The 18,422-nt window shown below is 57.5% G+C and overlaps 5 protein-coding genes across 5 annotated transcripts; 3 read left to right on the top strand and 2 right to left on the bottom strand.

The window, feature by feature from the left end:
* Window positions 1-1,333: 1,333 nt before the first annotated feature.
* On the top strand, window positions 1,334-1,927 carry SLS55_007834 (uncharacterized protein; the record flags this gene model as incomplete). The annotated part of the gene is made up of 1 exon (XM_066779249.1): window positions 1,334-1,927. The coding sequence occupies one exon, from the start codon at window positions 1,334-1,336 to the stop codon at window positions 1,925-1,927; it is 594 nt and encodes a 197-aa protein (XP_066630053.1).
* Window positions 1,928-1,982: 55 nt separating this feature from the next.
* SLS55_007833 (uncharacterized protein) lies at window positions 1,983-3,441 on the top strand (the record flags this gene model as incomplete). Its single annotated transcript, XM_066779248.1, has 2 exons — window positions 1,983-2,436; window positions 2,489-3,441. The coding sequence occupies 2 exons, from the start codon at window positions 1,983-1,985 to the stop codon at window positions 3,439-3,441; spliced, it is 1,407 nt and encodes a 468-aa protein (XP_066630052.1).
* Window positions 3,442-8,891: 5,450 nt separating this feature from the next.
* Window positions 8,892-11,762, bottom strand: SLS55_007832 (uncharacterized protein; the record flags this gene model as incomplete). The annotated part of the gene is made up of 2 exons (XM_066779247.1): window positions 8,892-9,696; window positions 9,814-11,762. 2 exons carry the CDS (start codon window positions 11,760-11,762, stop codon window positions 8,892-8,894), a joined length of 2,754 nt encoding a protein of 917 aa, XP_066630051.1.
* A 1,205-nt stretch (window positions 11,763-12,967) lies between these two features.
* SLS55_007831 (uncharacterized protein) lies at window positions 12,968-13,408 on the bottom strand (the record flags this gene model as incomplete). The annotated part of the gene is made up of 1 exon (XM_066779246.1): window positions 12,968-13,408. The coding sequence occupies one exon, from the start codon at window positions 13,406-13,408 to the stop codon at window positions 12,968-12,970; it is 441 nt and encodes a 146-aa protein (XP_066630050.1).
* A 1,037-nt stretch (window positions 13,409-14,445) lies between these two features.
* SLS55_007830 (uncharacterized protein) lies at window positions 14,446-18,421 on the top strand (the record flags this gene model as incomplete). The annotated part of the gene is made up of 11 exons (XM_066779245.1): window positions 14,446-14,628; window positions 14,682-14,846; window positions 14,899-15,491; window positions 15,555-15,829; window positions 15,928-16,272; window positions 16,330-16,534; window positions 16,593-16,873; window positions 16,933-17,149; window positions 17,206-17,629; window positions 17,697-17,821; window positions 17,908-18,421. 11 exons carry the CDS (start codon window positions 14,446-14,448, stop codon window positions 18,419-18,421), a joined length of 3,327 nt encoding a protein of 1,108 aa, XP_066630049.1.
* Between the last annotated feature and the right edge of the window lies 1 nt (window position 18,422).

The following is an 18,422-nucleotide window of genomic DNA, read 5'->3' as shown; positions in this document are numbered from 1 at the left end:
TGGTCGGCCTTACGCCTCCATGGCAACTGGAATAGCCATTCCGGGAATCGGCGCGTCAATGGCGCTGTGAGGCTACCTTTTTTTCCTTCTCCTCCCATATTTGTGCCACCACTACCAGATCAGGTAATCGCAAATGGTGAGTGTTGAGGTAAACGTGTTGTGCTTGGACCACGGCAGTACTCATGCGGCCATCCCCGCGTCCGAGAGTCGAGACGCGGCTCCCCAGCCGCACTCGGTCGGCCGCATGAGGCGTGACCGTAATCAGTGGGTCGCCTTGGTCTCCCCGCCGATGGACGAGGGGTCTTGGGTCCACTGGATCGAGCATCTTTGCGGAGGAAGTGGATCCCTCCTCGTTCAGCTCTCCTTTTGTGGTCTGATCGCCGCTCAATCCCGCACGGCAGATGCCTTCTCTTCCAAGGAACCCAGTCCATGATACCCCAGCTTCAGCTGGCAGGAGCGATGTCGGCATCGTGTTCCCGTATCTCGACTTGCCACGCACGCGCCTCATTCCTCTTTGAGCAAAGCACCACGCTTGTCTTTCTCCCTCCTCGCCTTAAGTATGCGTGGTGAATCACTTGTTCTCATCGCTTCTTCAGCCATTTCATGCCTTCCCCAAAGATCATCACATGCGTAACTTCCATTTCGAGGTGGCTGCTCGGGTTGGTTCTTGCACGGGACGGCCCGGCAGCGTGTGTTGTCCTCGGGCCTGAGTGATGCAGGCCATCAATAGGTTCTCTCGTCGACACCTGGCTCTGCTCACGGACACAGCTCTAGGGCAGCGGTGATGGGGTTGTTCCTGCCCAGATAACGAAGTGTAGCAGCTGGCGTGAACCACGCAGTTAGCTGTCTTCACGACCCAGCGAAGCAGCTGGGACGCATTGCAGGATATTTTCGAACGAAGGGCAGCAGGAGGATCAACAGGTGGCGCGTGACTTGTGGATGGAAGGGTGAGACAAAGGAGGTGGAGGAGAGATCTGCTTTGTGGGGAGCGACGCGTGACGAGCGAAACGGGAAGCCGCAGTTTGCCGAGTTTTTCGGATTCACTTTCGTACTTACTTACTCAACACCCTCGCGCGCACCATGTAGGCTGTGCAGGATAGAATCTCCAGGCCGCAGCTACATACGAATCAAACGCTCCCAGGGACGGCATTGGCGGGCCAGGTGGGCGGTTTTGCTCGCAGGCAGACGCACGCGCCACCTGTCAGGCTCGTTCAGGGCTAGCGGGTCCGGGTGTGTCAACGTCATGGCGTTGGCGCAGGCGCAGGCGCACCCGGGCAGGCCTCAACTCAACTTTCCCCAGCTGCTACCATGACTGCAACCACCACCCTCCGATATGTCCGCCAGCCCAGAGCTGTCGCCGGCCCAGGCCCATGCTCTGTTCGACATCCTCACCCACCACGAGGTCTACGGCGAAATCGAAAATTTCAAATGGCCCGATGCCATCCACCGCTATGGTCACCCTTTTCGTAAGGACGACGCTCAGCCTTGCACCTCGCCGGTGCTGCAGTCGCTGCTCAACAAGTTCGCCCTCACTTTGCCCGGTCTCTCCAGCGTCGCCGACGTCTTCTGGCAGGAGCGCATCCAAACCATCGTCGAGAAGCTCGGCGCCGCAGACCTTTCCGAGAGCTATGACAAGGGCTCCGTCGGCCTGCGCAAGACCCTGGCAACCGCCATTTCCGCCTTGATCGAGTATCCCGCAAAGGGCGCCTTTGGCGGCTTTCCCATGAAGGACCTCCAGCCCGCCCGCCAGTATGACACCTCCAAGCCCGAGGACGTCATGGAGGCGTGGGATGCCTTCCTCCAGCAGCTGGTCTACGGCGGCATGATTGACGAGCTCTTCACCAAGTGCGCAGAAACCGACAGGCTTGAGCCGCACTCCTCCCTGGTCCAAGCTGCCCACGAGTTTATCCTTGTCAAGTACGCTTAGAAGCCTGATCTGCTGGTCCACCTGATGCTGACATGATGCAAGCCTTGCCTCTATCATGCACCACATCCTTGTCGTCTCTCCCGACGGTCAGGCTCTCCTGCGCATCCTTGCTAACATCCACAAGCTCATCCCGTACAGCATCATTAGACAGACCCTTCGTGTGGGTAATGCCGCCACCATGATCAATGGAATGGTCAGGCTTGTCCTTGCTAAGTTCAGTGTCGGCTCCCTCACAAACTGGGTGGGACTTAGTAGAAACGCGGACGAAGGCCAAAATCTACTTCAGTCGTACGTACCGCGCCTTTCCACTTCCGATGCTCACATGCTGAACATGCATCGCAGTATCATCTCTACCGTCCTTGCCTGGGACTCTTCCGAGTTGCAGAAGCAAGCCAGCAAGATCGAGAAGATGAAAGAAAAAGAGAGGCCGAGCGATGCGCATCTTGAGGCCATCAAGTCACACCTGCAACTGACCAGAGAAGAGAGGGAGAAACGTAGGGTGAAGAGCAGTATGCCGCCGAACCCGACCCCCGCTTGTGAATATTACTGAGGGTGCCGCAGAGGAGACGCCAAGATCCATAACCGCCGTGATTTTTGAAGAGAACAAACTCTCCACTGATCTCTCAGACTCGCATCAACACCTGGCGCAGGAGTACTTCAAGGCTCAACTATCAATCCGCGACCGTGACCAACTTGTCCAAGTACTTTGTCGGCAACAACCCGATCATCTTACTGAAGCTATCCGGGATCTCGTCAACGCTTATGACCCCATCATCCGAGGCGTGCACAACGCCGTAGACTTGAGTGCAGGTCTGACAGACCTTGAGAATTTCTTAAATGACCTGATCAAGGTTGCGAAACTCCCTTCGCCATCCAAGGGCAAGGACAAAGCAAAGCCGCCGCCGCTGCCGACGGTAGAAGACTTCGTCAAGCTTCTGAAGAAGCACCAAAGCTCATGCCATCGCTTCCTTCACCAAATCGCAAAGAACGGTCCAGAGGTCACTGAATGGTTCCGCCAGTATGCCCTGAAGTTCATATCGGAATTCCAGAGGGGAAGTGACTCGCCTGATGGTGCCGGCACCATGAATGCTACTCTCAATTCCCTGTTCGGTAAGCTCTCGTCGGAAGAACGTGAGGCGTCAGCCAAAGCTTTGGACGAGCATTCGAAATACCTCACCCACCTTCACGAGTCCTCGGCGGCTCGCATGAGATCGATTCTTTCCTGCTCGTCCAGGACGGAATTCGGCCCGGGAATGTATATCGCAAAATGGCTCGAGCTGGTGGGATCGACTCCGATTACTCCAGCCACTACGGACGGCCCGTTACGCTTCGGAAAGAACAAGGATGTCCAGGAAGCAGCTCAGGTTGATGTTGATGGGGAGAGAAAAGGCGGAAGCGAGTTGCAGAAGGAGTCTAAGGCCGACCAAGCGATACCCGAAGCCCCTGAGGTGGAGAACATTGTTAAGCTTCTGGGACCGGAGTTCAGGAAGGCGCTTGCGGGAGGGATTGCATAGATGTTTCATGCGATACCAGCAGCGGTGTTGTTTACGGCCATAGGGTATGTCAAGACCTGCTTTCGTAATCTCAACTTCCTATAGATAATCTTGATAACTTTCTTTCTTCGAAAAAAACCAACGTCTATCGTTTAGAGCAGGAACATTCTCAAGGTACTGTCAAAGGTTTCCCTGACAGGAATCAATCACGTCTCTTCCTCCCCTTCTTCTTTCTCTTCTCTGGCTTATGTTCGATCACGGGTACGGAACACCGCATGCTACCGTGTTACCAGACTAGAGGGTCTCGATGGGGGACAACCTTTTCGCCTATTGATAGCAGTCTACCGCAGACTGCGTACAAAATTCAACAGGTTTCCAGCCTGCACAATCCCACCACCATGGAAAGAAGTCTTGAGCCCAATCGTGTAGGTGTATTTGCATTCAAAATCCGCCCGTGGTGTTTATGGCTCTGGAGATGACAAGGGCGCTTGCTGGTGGCCGTGTGAGATGTACGAGGGACGGATTCCTACCGAAGCTGGGGTCCCTTGCTTTTTGCGATCGACCCGTCCTGCCGCAGCGCACAATGTTTCGGTGAGGTAGGACAAGTATCCCGTTTCACCACGTCTTCCGATCGCCTTTGACCCCGGTTTTTGTAAGCTATCATTTTATAAGAAAGCGCTGATCGACACTCCTGCACGTAGCCGAAGTGTGCACACAGGCAGGCCCTTCGTACGTCAAATGCAACCAATCGCTTTGGGCAGATGCCGGCCTGAACGGCTTCATTTTTGTAAGAGAGCCATTTACGAAAGTGACGCAGGTGCGCGGTTCGCTGTCTGGCTTTGAAAGTGGCAAGTGGCAGTTTGTGGCAGCTGGCGATGCTGACCTACAGCAGTCCACATTTAGCTCACCTTTGGTCAGCGCACGGAGGAAGGGGCGCTGCCACAAACGGAAGGAGAAGAAGATACTGGCGAATAGGTGAACGGTTGATGGAGCGACGATCATAATCCTCTGTATCAGCTCCAGAAACGTGGGCGTCCGTCAGCACTTAGCTCACACCCACGACTTCTCCTGTCAGATCCGGCCGGCCGGACACATGTGGCTTTACCTTACAGGGCTTGTTCCTGAGCGGAAGACAGAGTGAAGCTAAGAGGAAGACATAGGGAAGCAAGAAGAGGAATTTACAAGGCTGGCTTTTGGCAGAGAGATGGACAGGTTTCAGACAACTGGCAAGTCTGGGCATCGTCACCAACACCATGCAAGCGCCGCGATGAGCAAAGCAGAGCCATTCATGACGGCATTTGTTCCGAGGAAACTTTGCGCAATGGCAGTATTCTACCAGGACGTCGCTGCTGCGCGTGTCATTGCCTTTTCACCGACGATGTAAGCTTTCCGCTCTCTCCCTATTTTTCCCTCTCAAAGTCTATCGCAAATAGAACAACAGCAGAAGCGCAGGGTTTGGCGATGGGTGCAAGGTTTTCGACATGTGACGCGGTATGCGTTTCGGCTGTCGATTCAGGTTGCATGGAGCTCATTGCCGACGGGATACCTACATGCGATTAGGTTGACCAAAAGCTTCTACGAGGCTTATTGCGACGGGGAAAGCCAGCCCACTCACAGTTTCCCATCAAGTCAAACGACGATGCCCAACAGGGTCTTGAGCTTCCACGGGGCGCTGGTAGGTTCGTTCGGTTCCGTGGGCGGGGGAAGGATCCAATAAGCTTATATCATCACTCAAAAACCACCGATGCCATGTCGGCGGCTGATAGGCGCGGAACTCTGCGATTTTCGGCTAATCAAAAGAAGCTTTTGGTTGGATGAAAAGAAGTTGGTGGAAGCATGGATCGCAGCCAGTTGGACGTCGATTTGAGTTTGGACCCCACTGAGTCGTGTCTGAGATGTTCGCCATTTTGTCTTTCCCGTGCATGTGGGTATCTTTGGCGCCCATGCGAGGGGGTGCTGGCTGCTGAGGGCTTTACTGGGGGCCTGATATGATATAGGTAGTACAGCCCCACAGACTGCCACCGAAGGCCAACCTTCTCTGATGCGAAGAGTAAAATCACCACTGCACATCACTCACGCATTCAGGGCCTGGAGACAAGAAAGAGGCCTGGCGTCGCTGTTGAATACGAAACGTGAGACAGGTTCTTCGGAGACAAGGGATACGGGAGAGAAGGGAGGAAAAAGACTCGACTGTTGCACCGGAACACCAGCATCCACCAGGTACCACTATCCGGCTCGCACCGTCATACCGGCGAAACGCTAACAATGAAAGAAAAGGAGCCAAAGCCCGTCCTCCTCCATCTCTCCCCCGCTTCCCAAGCACAACAAGACGAAAATGTCGGAACTCCGGAAGATGACAAGCATGCCCAGCTTGCGCTCGCTGGAGCTCAAGCGCCGCCTCAGCTTCAACGTCAACATGCGGCAATGGCCGACCAGGGCCAAGGACTGGTTCATGGAAGGATATCGCGCGTCCGCCGATTTCGATAAGAGGCTGGGTTCGGTGGTACGTTGTCTCTCACTCCCACATTCCTTCCCTCGATCCCTTGCCCCCAAGGTAGTTGACCTCGGCGATGGAGAAGCTGATGCTGTGTTTGCGGTCCAAAAAGGATTGGGTCGGATATACTGGCATCTACCCGTGGATCTGACTCGAGCAGAATGTCTTCGTCCCATTCTGACGCACTGTCCCTTCTGGATATTCCGGCCCTGCAATATATAATCCGCCAAAGCGAGCGTCCCTATTACGAGCACACCAACACGCTAGGTGAACACCTTGAAGCAGGTTCCGGTTTCGATTCTCTCACGATGCCTACCACCACTCCGCTTGGGTCACTGCGTCAAGCCAGGTTTCAGCTTGGTCCTGCGATATTAGGAGTTTCACCTTTCGGTGCGCTCGTTCTTCTTCTTTTTTGCTTTCTTCTTAGGCCGGCCCACTTACTTCATTTTCTCTCTCTCTCCCCCCACTCGCACGCACTATGTCTCTCTCTCTCCGGAACCGCTCATAGTCCAGCTCATCAAAGCATGATCCGCGCGGCGCGCGCATTCAAACACCACCACCCTCAGAGCTTCGCTGCAGCTCTACTCTCCTTTCCATCGTCTCCAGGCAGGCCCAGCTCCGTCGTGCACAGAATAAACGTATCCTTCAAACTCCCCACCCTGTGCCTCTTGTTGACCGCCTGATAATCGTCGCTCGCCAACATGTCGGCAAAGTGCCAAATGCTCGGATAATGTGCCAACGCGACCTCATCCCAAACCCTCTTCTTCTCCTCCCCCTCTCCAACGCCGACGCCCTTCCCCCCGCCATCATCCACCACCGTCCCCACAATCTTCGCCACAGCCCCCCTCTTCCTGCCCACATCCTCCGCAAACGCCTTCCCGTACTTCAAATACTCGGCCTTCATCCCGTCCTTGAACGCCAACAGATTCAACATGCTGACCGCTCCCCCACGTCCCCTCGCGCCAAACGTCGTCTCCCTCACCCAATCCATCAACTCCCCGCTCAACTCCAACCCCTGCGCACTACTCGCCAACCGCCGCCCCCCTCTCCCTCCTTCCCTCTTCTCCTTGTCCTCCTCCGCCACCTCCTCCAACGCCGGCACACCCTCCCCCCTTAACAACCCCCCATTCCGCCCCTCATACCCCTCCAACACCCGCGCCGGCACGCCAAACGTCACCGTCCACCGCGCCGCGACGAGGTCGTCGAGCTCCTTCGACGGCAGGGCGGGCGACGCGGTAGGCAGGATGAGCAAGACGTCCCACCGGTGGGCGGTCGGGAGCTCCGGCGAGAGGGCGGTCGGGGTGATGATCCAGCGGAGGGGGCGGGCGATGGTGAGGGGTTTTGTCGTGGTGTTGTTGCGGAGGGTGGTGAGGAAGTGGGGGAGGGGGTCGTCGTCGTTGGCGGCGTCGTCCGCGGAGGTGGTGGTGGTGGTGGGGTTGCGGGCAAGGGCGAGGAGGTGGAGGGTGCAGAGGGGCATTTTTGTTGTTGTTATCTCTTCTCTTTTTGTTCTTGTTTTGCTGGTTTTGCTGCTTTGGGCGTGCGCGTTCGAGCTGTGCGGTTTGGTGGCTTGGTCGGAGGGTTGTTTCCCGTCGGTTGTGGGGGTGGGTTGAGAAGTGGATTGGAATGTTCTGTTCTGGGACGGTGGAAATGGTTACCGTTGAGAGATGCGACCTGAATCAGGGTGTGCATGGGTTTTTGGGGGCTTTGGACGGTGATTATGTGGAGACGCGGGGGAGCAGGGCCCGGGCCGAGGTACCACGGATTAGGAAGTCTGGCGAAGGCGGGGATCTCGGTCATGCATGCGTCACCATCGCTTTATTTGTAAGCGACCGCTTCTTCACTACTGGTCCTGCTGATGTGTCTCTGCGATTTCGCTTAGCGTCTCTCGGAGTTCAAAGCCGGCAATCTTCAAGGCATTCCTCTGTTGAATACTAGTAGTTGCAACATATTCGTAGTATCTGCTTCCTTTGAGGAAGCTAGCCATGCACTTCTGCGTCGCTTTTGCGCAGGAGAGTTGGGGTCTTTTGCGTATGACCGGCACGGCGGAATCGATTGTCCTCGTTGCGTGGCGTAACGAGTTGAATGTGCGGAGTTGTAGCATTAAGCGAAGACGATGAGTTCTATTAGTGTTGTATTACTTATGCGGCCTGATCATCGGTGATGGGGAGTGATATTAGAATGGATGGTCTGTATAACGCGGGCCGTAAGTGACGGTGAGGTACTCACGGAGTAGATCACATATCTTTGGTGCTATATCGGTCAGTGGTGGAAGGTGTGCACAGTGAAAAGAAGACGGAGGAGAAACTTAAAAGGCTCGATCGCAAACTTATACCCCATCTTGGTCGCCCCCCCCCCCCCCCCCCCCCCCCCAAATCATAAGACCTTAGCCCCCGGTCTCTTTCCATTTTGGTCGCCAGCCCACCGTCCCTTCAGTACGAATATCGAAACTCACTCTCCTCCCCATTCCAATGGACTTCGTAGAATAGCCACCTCCGCGAGAGGATCATGCAGTTTGGGGCTTGCCGATCCGTGTCTATATTTTCTTACTGCCACCGTCCTCGAAGCTCTGCACACACAGAGGAGCAAGCTTTCCGTCGCCGGATCTCAGGAAGCGGTCGTGTTCCGCGGATGCATCTTCGATGGGATCAGGTGTCGAAACGTTATCGTCAGCCATAGCGGGGGTCCTCGGCAGCAAACTGAGTATCTTGCAATCTGGTGAAAATTCTCACATGTCGAGGTCTAAAAGAAGTCGAAGGCAGAATAGGGCTATAGGTAGCAAGAGGGTCGGAAGTCACACGGGTGAGATGGGGCTGAGGCCGAAAGAGTTCCACATTGCCTTTCTCCGTCGTCACTGCCACATTTAGATACGAACTCAGCATCATCCTTCAACGTGTAGCTCTTCATACAATCGCGTCGTCTATCGCACTGTTTCAGTGAACTCCCACTTCCATTCCACAGCACTATTTCATTTCTCACCTCATCCCTCAACCCCAAACTCCACCTCATGCACCTCCCCATCGCTTAGATCCACCACCCACCCGCCCTTCGCCGTCTCCAGCCCCTCGGTCAAGACGCCCACAGCCCCCACCCCGTCCACCACCGCACTCTGCTCCACCGTCACAACCGCCCTCCTCGCCACCACCGCCCCATTCCCGGCATCCCCCTTGACCCTCAGCACCAGCCTCTTCGCCGCGGGCTCGTAGGCAAACTCCTCGACGGCCCCGGCATCGAGCTGCACGTACACGCCCAGCGGCGCGACGTACACGCGCCTCCTCGCCGCATCCTTGGGCGCCACCGTCACAACACTCCCGTTCGTCGAACCACCAACGATGTTCCCGCCAAACGCCGTCCACCCGTACGCGGCGTGCTCGGCGGCCAGGTACGTCGCGCCGCCCAGCGCGTGGCCCAGGAAGTTGGGCCCGTAGTCGCCGCTGTACGCGTCCCACGCGAGCGTGTCGGGCCACGAGTGGAACGCCGCGGCGGCGAAGCCGTCGGCGTGGATGGAGGCGAGGGCGGCCTGGTTGCCGGCGTGGCCGACGCGCAGGAGGTAGTAGGATTCCTCCGCCGATGAGGGGCTGCTGCGGTACTGGGAGAGCAGCGGCAGCGAGTTGAGGCCGGAGCCGTAGTGGTGGATCTGCCGCTCCAGCCGCTGCAGCTTGCCGCCGTAGATGAAGTCCCAGTACCGCCGCGCGTTGCCGTTCCAGCCCCAGTGCGCGACGGTCGGCATGTAGCCGATGATGGAGTCGATGGTTTTGGCGGCCGAGGCCGTGTCGTTGAAGTACCTGGATTAAGTAGCGTCAGTCAGCCATCGACGGACACCGGCACTGCTACTCCCAGGCCCGGCACGCCCATGGTCAAGCAGGAAGGGAAAGAATTGAAAAGGGGGAAAAGAAACATACTTCGTCCAGTAGTACACGCCCTCCTGCCCGGTGCTATCCCACGCCATCTCCGACCCAAACGGATCCTCCTGCTCCGCCCACAGCTCCGCCCGCGTCCGCATGTCCGCCTCCAGCTCGTCCGCCCGCTCCGTCAAGCCCTCGGCCTTCAGATCCTCTAGCACGTGGCCGAACACCGTCTCGCCCATCAACCCGAGGTCCCAATACCCCGTCAAGTGATTCCCCGCCGCGTCCGTCCGCATCATCGCCGCCACCGTCGCCTGCGCGCGCAGCAGGTAATCGCTCGCCGTCAGGTTGCGCGTCAGCGCGTCCGGCGCCGCGCGCCCCGCGCGGTACAGGCCCCAGTAGAGGCCGGCGACGTGGACGTAGTCGTACGCGCGGTCCGTCGCGTACGCCGCCTCCTTATTCCACGCCGACCACGTGTCCCACGCGATGTCCGCGTCGTACGCGTAGCCCGGCACCTGCGCAGGCTCGTAGAAGAAGACGCTCTTCCGGACGGCGTACTGGTCGTCCGCACCCGCCGTGGAGATTTGCAGCGTGCCCCAGACGACGTCGGCAACGAAGGTCTCGAGCTTGGCCACCTCGGCGGCGGAGGGCTGGACGGACTGCTTGAGGGCGGCGGCGAGCCAGGCGCCCGCGCCGCCTTCGTCGCTGAGGCCGGCGACCCACGCGCGGTTGTCCTGCAGCACGGGCGCGCCCGCGTCGTGGTCGTAGGTGATGATGGAGTGGCCCCGGCCGAAGGGGTCGCTGGTGTCGTCGAACCACTGCTCGTTGGTGAGGAAGCTGCCCAGGTCGGCGACGGCCTCGGGCGCGGGCTTGGTGAGGCGGTAGTGCACCGTCTGGTTCCTGCCGCTGGCGTACTGGACGTTCACGCGCACGCGGCCCCAGGCGCTGGCCGAGGGCGTGAGCTGGTACTCGACGCCGCCGGAGAAGGGAATTGGGTCGCTCAGCGTGAAGGCGTCGGCGGGGGTGCTGGAGATGGATTCGACGGTTTCGTTGGCCGTGTGCAGGAAGAGGCGGCCGATGACGTCCATGGGGAGGATGTAGCCCGGGATGCCGACGGCGAGCGGAGTGCCCGAGGCCACGACCGTGTCTTCGATCTCGGGGGCGGATGCGGCGACGGAGAAGCGCAGGCCGACGGTGATGTTGGCGCCCGGCTCCAGCGTGGCCGACGTCGCCTCGTTCCAGGGGTCGACGCCGCTCCACTCGTTCTCGGCCCAGGCCTTGGTGAGGACCTGCCATTCGTAGTTGCCTTCGTACGTCTGCGACTGGTAGTTGAGCGGCTCCGTGCTGGTCTCGGGCAGGAAGCGCCACGCTTCGAATTTGGTATCGGCGTTCAAGGGGGTGACGACGAGGTGCGGGCCGGTGCCGGTGAGACGGGTTGCCTGGACGTAGCCGGCGTGGAGGCCGATGTACGGGTCCAGCAGCACGCACTTGTCGCGCGTCTCGATCGCGTCGCGGCCGGTGAAGATGTTGTTGAACTCCACCGGCATCCCCAGGCTTCCAATCTCCACGCTGTCGTCGGCGACATTGGTGAGCGTGAACTCCAGGCCCAGGTCGCCGTCCACGTCGATCCATGTCCGCGTCACGTTCAGGCTGGCGGTGGAATCGGGCAGAGTGGGGCCCAAGTTTGCTGATGCAAGGCCTCCATTGCCGGGAGTCGATGTGACGGGAGCGCGTTCAGCCGCGCTGTTGCCAGTCTGCCAGCTGCCTGACGATCCGCTGCGATAGCGGAAGGTGATGTCGCCCGTGTGGTAGTTGCCATCTCCATTCCTGGACGAGAAGACATCGTCGATGGAAAAGTCAAAGGTGTCCTGGGAAGCTGGCTTGAGAGAGCGCAGAACCTGGGAGTCGGCCGCAAGAACTGCTTGGAAGTTGTCCGTAGAGATTGTCGTCTGTGCGGACACAATGGAGAAGGAGGCCAGAGCAATCAGGCCATTACGCAACGCCATAGTGGGCAACCGATGAAGTCTCAGGGCAGTCACCAACACCGTGGACTGAGCCTCATGTTAAATGCCGGTGCGACCCCGCTCTCGTGCGTCATGGATACGGTACCTGACATTGGGATACGGATCATCGGTGGTGGTCGCCGTTCGCCTGCCTAATCGGGGACATTGCTGCCGTCCGTTAGAGATCATCGCCACTATTACCCCACAAGGCCCCTGCGCCCACCGGGGCCCTCTTCCACCGGCAGTTCTCCCACCAATCATGCTCGCCCCCATGATGCAACCGTAGCGTGTTGTTCGACAGACCATATCACCCTGTGCAATTTAAACTTTGGACTGCAACCACAACCGACCCCGTATTCCACACCCTCTTGTCTACGGCATTCGATCATGCCATACGTGGTGGACCTGTTCCTCATTCCTCTTCAGACACGGCCCTCCATCCGCATGTTTCAACCAGATTGAAAGTGAAAGAACCTCGCGTAGACTTACTCTTTGCGTGCATCGAGCACAGGCCTTTCATATGTTTCGCTATGCTTTTGATCAAACAAAGATAGCACGCCTGGAGCTGGTGCTTTGATCTCGAGATGCGCGCATGCAGCTTTAGAGCTTGATCAGCTTATGTAGTAGGTGAACTTGTGCTGATAGATATATGAAGAAAAATTTCTTCAATCTCAAAAAGCTTGATGGGCGAATGACTGTGCTGATTGCATTGTCAATGAATCGAAGGACTGGAGGGTGGGCAAACTTGAACATCTCCCGTAGGAACGACATGCGCCGTTTCCTCATGTACATCCCCACTACTTGGAGTAATCGCAGTCAAGGATGAACGAGTAAAGTTAAATCAGCAAAAGCGCGAGTAACAAGTGAAGCATTGGCTCTTGAATAGCTAATCAGTAACCAAAGGAAAAAATAAGGCTAGCGCGCTCGGCTTAGTCACATCAAGATTGTGCATACCTAAGCCCGGATCCTGGATTCTGGACGGTCGAAACCCCTGGGAGGACCCTCGTCTGAACCCTGGATCTGGAACTTTAGATAGTATCGCAAGGCTGATGAAGGGGATGTTGTCACTTTTTTTTTTTTTTTTTTTGGAGAGAGAGAGGAGAGTTTCCAAGTTGGCGTAAAGAGAGGTGTTCACATCCAATCAACATAAGAAAAAAGAGAGGTCACTCCACGGCAGCCCGCCCGTCCCTCTCTCACATTGATTCCACTCACTGCAGCGCCGCCCTCACAAACAAACTCAAGCCCACCAACGAGCTCACCACCCACAGCCCGCTCCTCGCGAAACTTTTCTTGAGATCGGTGACATTCAAGTACAGCGCGTTGTACACGATCCTCATCGCGATGTAGGCCCAGGCAGTCGCGGCGACGGTGCCCTCGGGCACGGCGGCCCACTCGGCGCTCAGCACGGCCAGGCCGAAGAGCGGCAGGTTCTCGAGGCCGTTGCGGTGGGCGGCCTCGGCGCGCTCGAAGCGGGCGAGCACGTCGGCGGGGACCGACTGCTTCAGCTTCTCCGACCACGCGGAGCCCCGGGAGTTGGTGTTGTCCCAGTGGTTGTTGTTGGCGCTCTTGATCAGGTTGACGGCGTACATGTGCGGGTAGACGGAGACGATCCACATGGCCGGGATGGAAAGGAGAGCGTAGTGGGGCATGGTGGTGGACTGTCGTTGTGTATGTTTTTGGTTCCTTTTCTTTTTTTTTTCTGGGCGGGGTGTGGCCGGGAAGTGGTGAAAGGCCTGGGAGAGTGATTGGAAAGTGCTGCTGCCTAGCGCTGACTTGGAGTTCGAATACGGGTTTTGGACGTCGGGTGAGGCGAATTGAGTTGGCTAAGATGGGGGCTGGGTTGACGACGTGTGATCAGATGGCCAGAGGGTGGTGGAGGGTATGACTGTCTCTGTTGTTGAGCGGCGGAGAGCGGCGGAGAGCGAGGAGAGCGAGTCTGTGGGGAATCGAAGGACAAAGGTTGAGGGCAAAGTGGTGGGGGCCTACGGACGGATTTGAGGTGGGGTCGGCGGTGCACGGACTAGTAAGCAGCGCTAACCAGAATAGGGCAAAAGGGCTGGAATGGATGCAGGAAAGGTCTGAGCCGGTCGGCGATGCGCATCCGCGTGGCTGCTTCGAACCTGACGGATGCTGACCAATGCTACGCGAGAGGATGGAATTCCCGGGCTGTGTGTGGTTTCTTGGCCCCGCTTCCATTCTTCGTCTGGCTTCAGCTGCTCGGCTCGACGCGCCTACTGAGGAAAGTAAGCAATACCTTCAGCTGAAGCGTGACACAAGAACCGCGAGCAGCGAATTGCGAACGCCTCAAACCGTGTTATGCGGCTAATCATGTGTCCGCCTTACACATCACGCAGGTGAAGGCATCCTTCCTCGCTGCCTACTCTCTGCAAACAGCTCGCCTCTCGTGTCTGACGGCCCTCGTTCCCGTTCCCGACCTTCTGTACCACATCAATATTCAACTCGGATGCAGCCAGTCAGCACCATTGCGAAATCATCTCCAATCCCGTATCTGGGATGTCTGCCTTGCCGGGAGCCCCAGCTCTTGCGTCAGTCCCAAGAGGCGGTGCATTTTGCTTCTTCTATCAACATGTGAAAATGTCTGTGGCCGCGTATAAAGGCTTACATGCAGCCGTCTCACCGTGAACATCAGCTTGCTCTGTCCTTGAGTTGAGCGACTGTCTCCAGAATGGCTTCAGGCAATATTAACAGAGGCCGCTCAGAGGAAGCCGCGAATCTGTTGAAGATCGCAGGCAAGGCCGCTGAGGATCTGCATAGTCAGAGTGGCCGTGTTGTCCCCAACCTCAACCTCGTCCGCAATTTTGGACAGACCATATTGGCAAATGGCTCGATTGACGATCGGAAGTATCTTGTAAGTCCTACTTCAAAAGGGCCGTAGCCCAATGGCTCACAGAAACATCGCAGTACGAAGGGGTCATCCAGTTGGCGGCATCACTTCCAAATGACTCCGGTCTTCGTGATGATCTGAGTGGCCAGTTCATCAAGACACTCTGGAATGGGCTCGAGCATCCTCCCATCTCGTACCTGGGGGAGCCCTTCAAGTACAGGGCTGCGGATGGGAGCAACAACGTACGTTACAGCAACGACCCTGCGCACGAGGGCAGCACTGACAGTAACGCAGAACATCATGTACCCACAGCTCGGTGCGGCCGGCAGCCACTATGCTCGCAGCGTGGTTGGACAGAATCTGCGATCCGCAAACCTGCCCGAGCCAGGGCTCATCTTTGACAGTATGGCCCCCACATCCCTCTACCCAACCAACGCTGACTCCCCCGCAGCTCTTCTGCGCCGCGATGGACTTGCACGGGAGCACCCTACCAAGGTCTCCTCACACCTGTTCTACTTTGCAACCATCATCATCCACGACATCTTCCGCACCAATGACCAAGATGACACAACCCTCGTCAGCTCGTCATATCTCGACCTCGGTCCGCTGTACGGACACAACCAGGATCAGCAGAATGGGGTGCGAACTTTCCAAGACGGTATGCTGAAGAAGGATTCCTTCGCCGAATGGCGTCTCCTCGGTCAGCCCCCTGGCGTGTGCGCTCTCATCATCGCCTTCAATCGCTTCCACAACTACGTCGTCCAAGAGCTGGCTACAATCAACGAGAACGGACGCTTCAGTCTGCCGTCCGGGCTGAGTCCCGAGAGTCCCGAATACGAGAAGGCGTTGCAGAAACGTGACAACGACCTGTTTCAGACCGGACGACTGTAAGATGCCCTGATTATGCGCTCGTAAAACACCATTGGCATGCTGACCGTGTCTCAATGTAGTATCACTTGCGGCTTATACGTCAATGTCATCCTCAACGACTACCTTCGCACCATCCTCAACCTGAACGACAACGAGACTGACTCCAACTGGAGGCTGGACCCGCGCGAGGCCTTCAGCAATGTCTTTGACTCGGAGGGCACGCCTAAGGGCGTCGGCAACCAGGTCAGCGCCGAGTTCAACTTCATCTACCGCTGGCATTGCGCCACGAGCAACAAGGATGAAGCGTGGCTCAACGACTTCATGGCGAAGATCTATGGAAAGGACATCGACTTCAGTAAGTCTAGCCGACAGTGGAGTCTTTCAGTGCTCGCAGTTGTCAAGAAAACATCCCCCTTTTGATATGTGTAAGTGCTTCTACTAATTACTCACCAGGCACCCTGTCAACCGAAGAGTTCCTGACTACACTGAGGAAATGGGTTTACACATCTGTCCCCAAGGACCCCGGCCAATGGACCTTTGGCGATCTGGCGAGAGGCGAGGACGGTAGCTTCTCTGCCGACAGCCTGGTTGACCTGCTCCAGACAGGAACAGACAACGTCGCAGGTGCTTTCGGTGCTCGCAATGTCCCGCCGGCGCTCAAGGCAATTGAGATTCTCGGAATCGAACAAGGCCGCAGATGGGGGCTTGCCTCTCTCAACGAGTTCCGGCAGTTCTTCAAACTGAAGCCTTTCGAGACTTTCAAAGAAATCAACACACAGCCTGGTGTTGCTGAAAGCCGTAAGTCCCTCTATGCTTCTGTGACTGGGATTGAGTAGAGGCTTATGCAAAGTGCAGTCGAGGCCTTGTACGGCCACCCGAACAACGTGGAACTGTACCCCGGCCTCATGGCGGAAGAGGCCAAGAAACCGTTTTCTCCGGGGTCTGGTTTGTGCCCCGGCTTCACCATCTCGGAGGCCATTCTCGCAGATGCTGTAGCCCTTGTGCGTGGAGATAGGTTCTACTCTGTCGAGTACGGACCATACAGTTTGACCAGCTTCGGGTGAGTTTCTTGTGAATCGCACGTTTGGAAGGAAGGACTAACATTAGACTCAATCAAGTTTCAAGGAGGCTTCTTCAGACCCCGATGTGGCCGGTGGCGGTGTGATGTACAAGCTGCTCATGAGAGCTTTCCCTGGCTTCTACCGCGCCAATAGCGTCTACGCACTCTACCCATTCAACACTCCGGAAAGGATGAGAGAACTGTTTGCCAAACATGGATCGCCGCATAACATCGAGCTGAACTACGATCCGCCAAAGCTCGTTGGGCCTCCCGTGCCAGTCATCACGTGGAAGAGTGTCGTCGATGTGCTCCACGACCAGCAGCGGTTCAAGGTAACATGTAAGAGCACATAAGTTCCAGGATCTCCATATTTAGAACGAACTGACATATGTATCCAGGGGGTGATCACACTTACCAGCTCACGGGGCATGATTACATGCTCTCCGGCGACAAGCCGTCCAACTCCAAGCAGAGGAGAGAGGTCCAAGAAGCCATGTACAGACCGAACGATACCCTTCTGGAAGTGCGCAAGTTCTACGAATCCGTCACTCAGGACTTGATCCGCAAGAACAAGCGCAAGCTGGGCAATGTCTACCAAATCGACATCGTCAAGGAGTGAGTCCCGACTCGTCCATCATCCTAAACCGCCTCATCACTGACCTCTGCTGCAGCATCGGAAACCTCGCGCACTCCATCTTCACCGCCAAATACTTCGACATCCCCCTGCGCGACGACAGTTCGACCAACACCAAGAACGGCTACAGCGCCAAGGAGCTCTACGACGTGCTCGCGCACCTGTTCGAGTACGTCTTCCTAGACCTGGACACGGCCAAGTCGTACAAGCACCGCGTCGTGGCGGCGCGCGAGACCCAGCAGCTGGGCGACGTCATGCGCAAGGCGGTCGAGGGCGCGACCAGGTCGCCAGGCCTGATCCAGATGCTGCTGGACTTCCTGACGCCGAGCAGCGGGCCGCCGCTGCCCGGCTTCGGCAAGGAGCTGGTGTCGCGGCTGCTCGAGAGCGGCAAGTCGGTCGAAGATGTCGTCTGGGAGCTCATCCCCACGCAGGCGGCGGCGGCCGCGACGCAAGCACAAGCGGTAAGCTCTCCCCCATTCTTCCCTCCTTCCTGCGCACAACCACTGACAACCTTCATCTGATCCGCAGTGGGCCCAACTGATCGACGTCTACATGTCGGACGAGTACAAGCACCACTGGCCGACCATCGTCGAGCTCGCCCAATCCGACGCCCCAGAGGCTTTCGAGAAGCTCAAGAAATACGCCTTGGAAGGGTATGCCCCACTCTCCTTTCCTCTCCCCACCAACCTCCACCACCCTGGCAGAAAAAAAAAAACTAACACCAACCCTCCTCCCCCAGCTTCCGCCTCTTCCCCGCCGCCGCCGGCGTCCTCCGCACCAACCCCACCGCCACCACCAACCCATCCGACCCCTCCCACGAGCTCCCACCCAACACCCTCCTCTACCTCAACTTCACCACCGCCTCGCTCGACCCTTCGACCTTCCCCTCCCCTCACGCGATCTCGCCCGACCGCCCGGACGACCTGTACATCCACCACGGCTGGGGCGCGCACGCGTGCCTGGGCCGCCCCATCGTGACGACGGCGGGCGCGGCCATGCTGCGGGCCCTCGCGCGCGAGTGTCCCGGCGTGCGCAGGGCGGAGGGGGCGAGGGGCGAGATGAGGAGGGAACCGTACGGAGGCGTGCCGGGCGGGCCGCCGGTGTTTTTGGCGGATGATGCGGGGGGTTGGGAGGTTTTCCCGGTGGGGAAGAAGGTCGTTTGGGATGACGTGGATGCCGTGGTTGCGGCGAACGGGCATAGTGTTGGAGGGGGAAGGAGGAACGGTGCGCCGGTTGGGAATGGGCAGGTGTGAT

This window comes from Diplodia seriata, assembly GCF_021436955.1.
Source record: "Diplodia seriata strain FDS-637 chromosome Unknown scaffold_8, whole genome shotgun sequence".
NCBI classification, from domain to species: domain Eukaryota; kingdom Fungi; phylum Ascomycota; class Dothideomycetes; order Botryosphaeriales; family Botryosphaeriaceae; genus Diplodia; species Diplodia seriata.
This window is presented reverse-complemented; position numbering and strand designations above follow the sequence as displayed.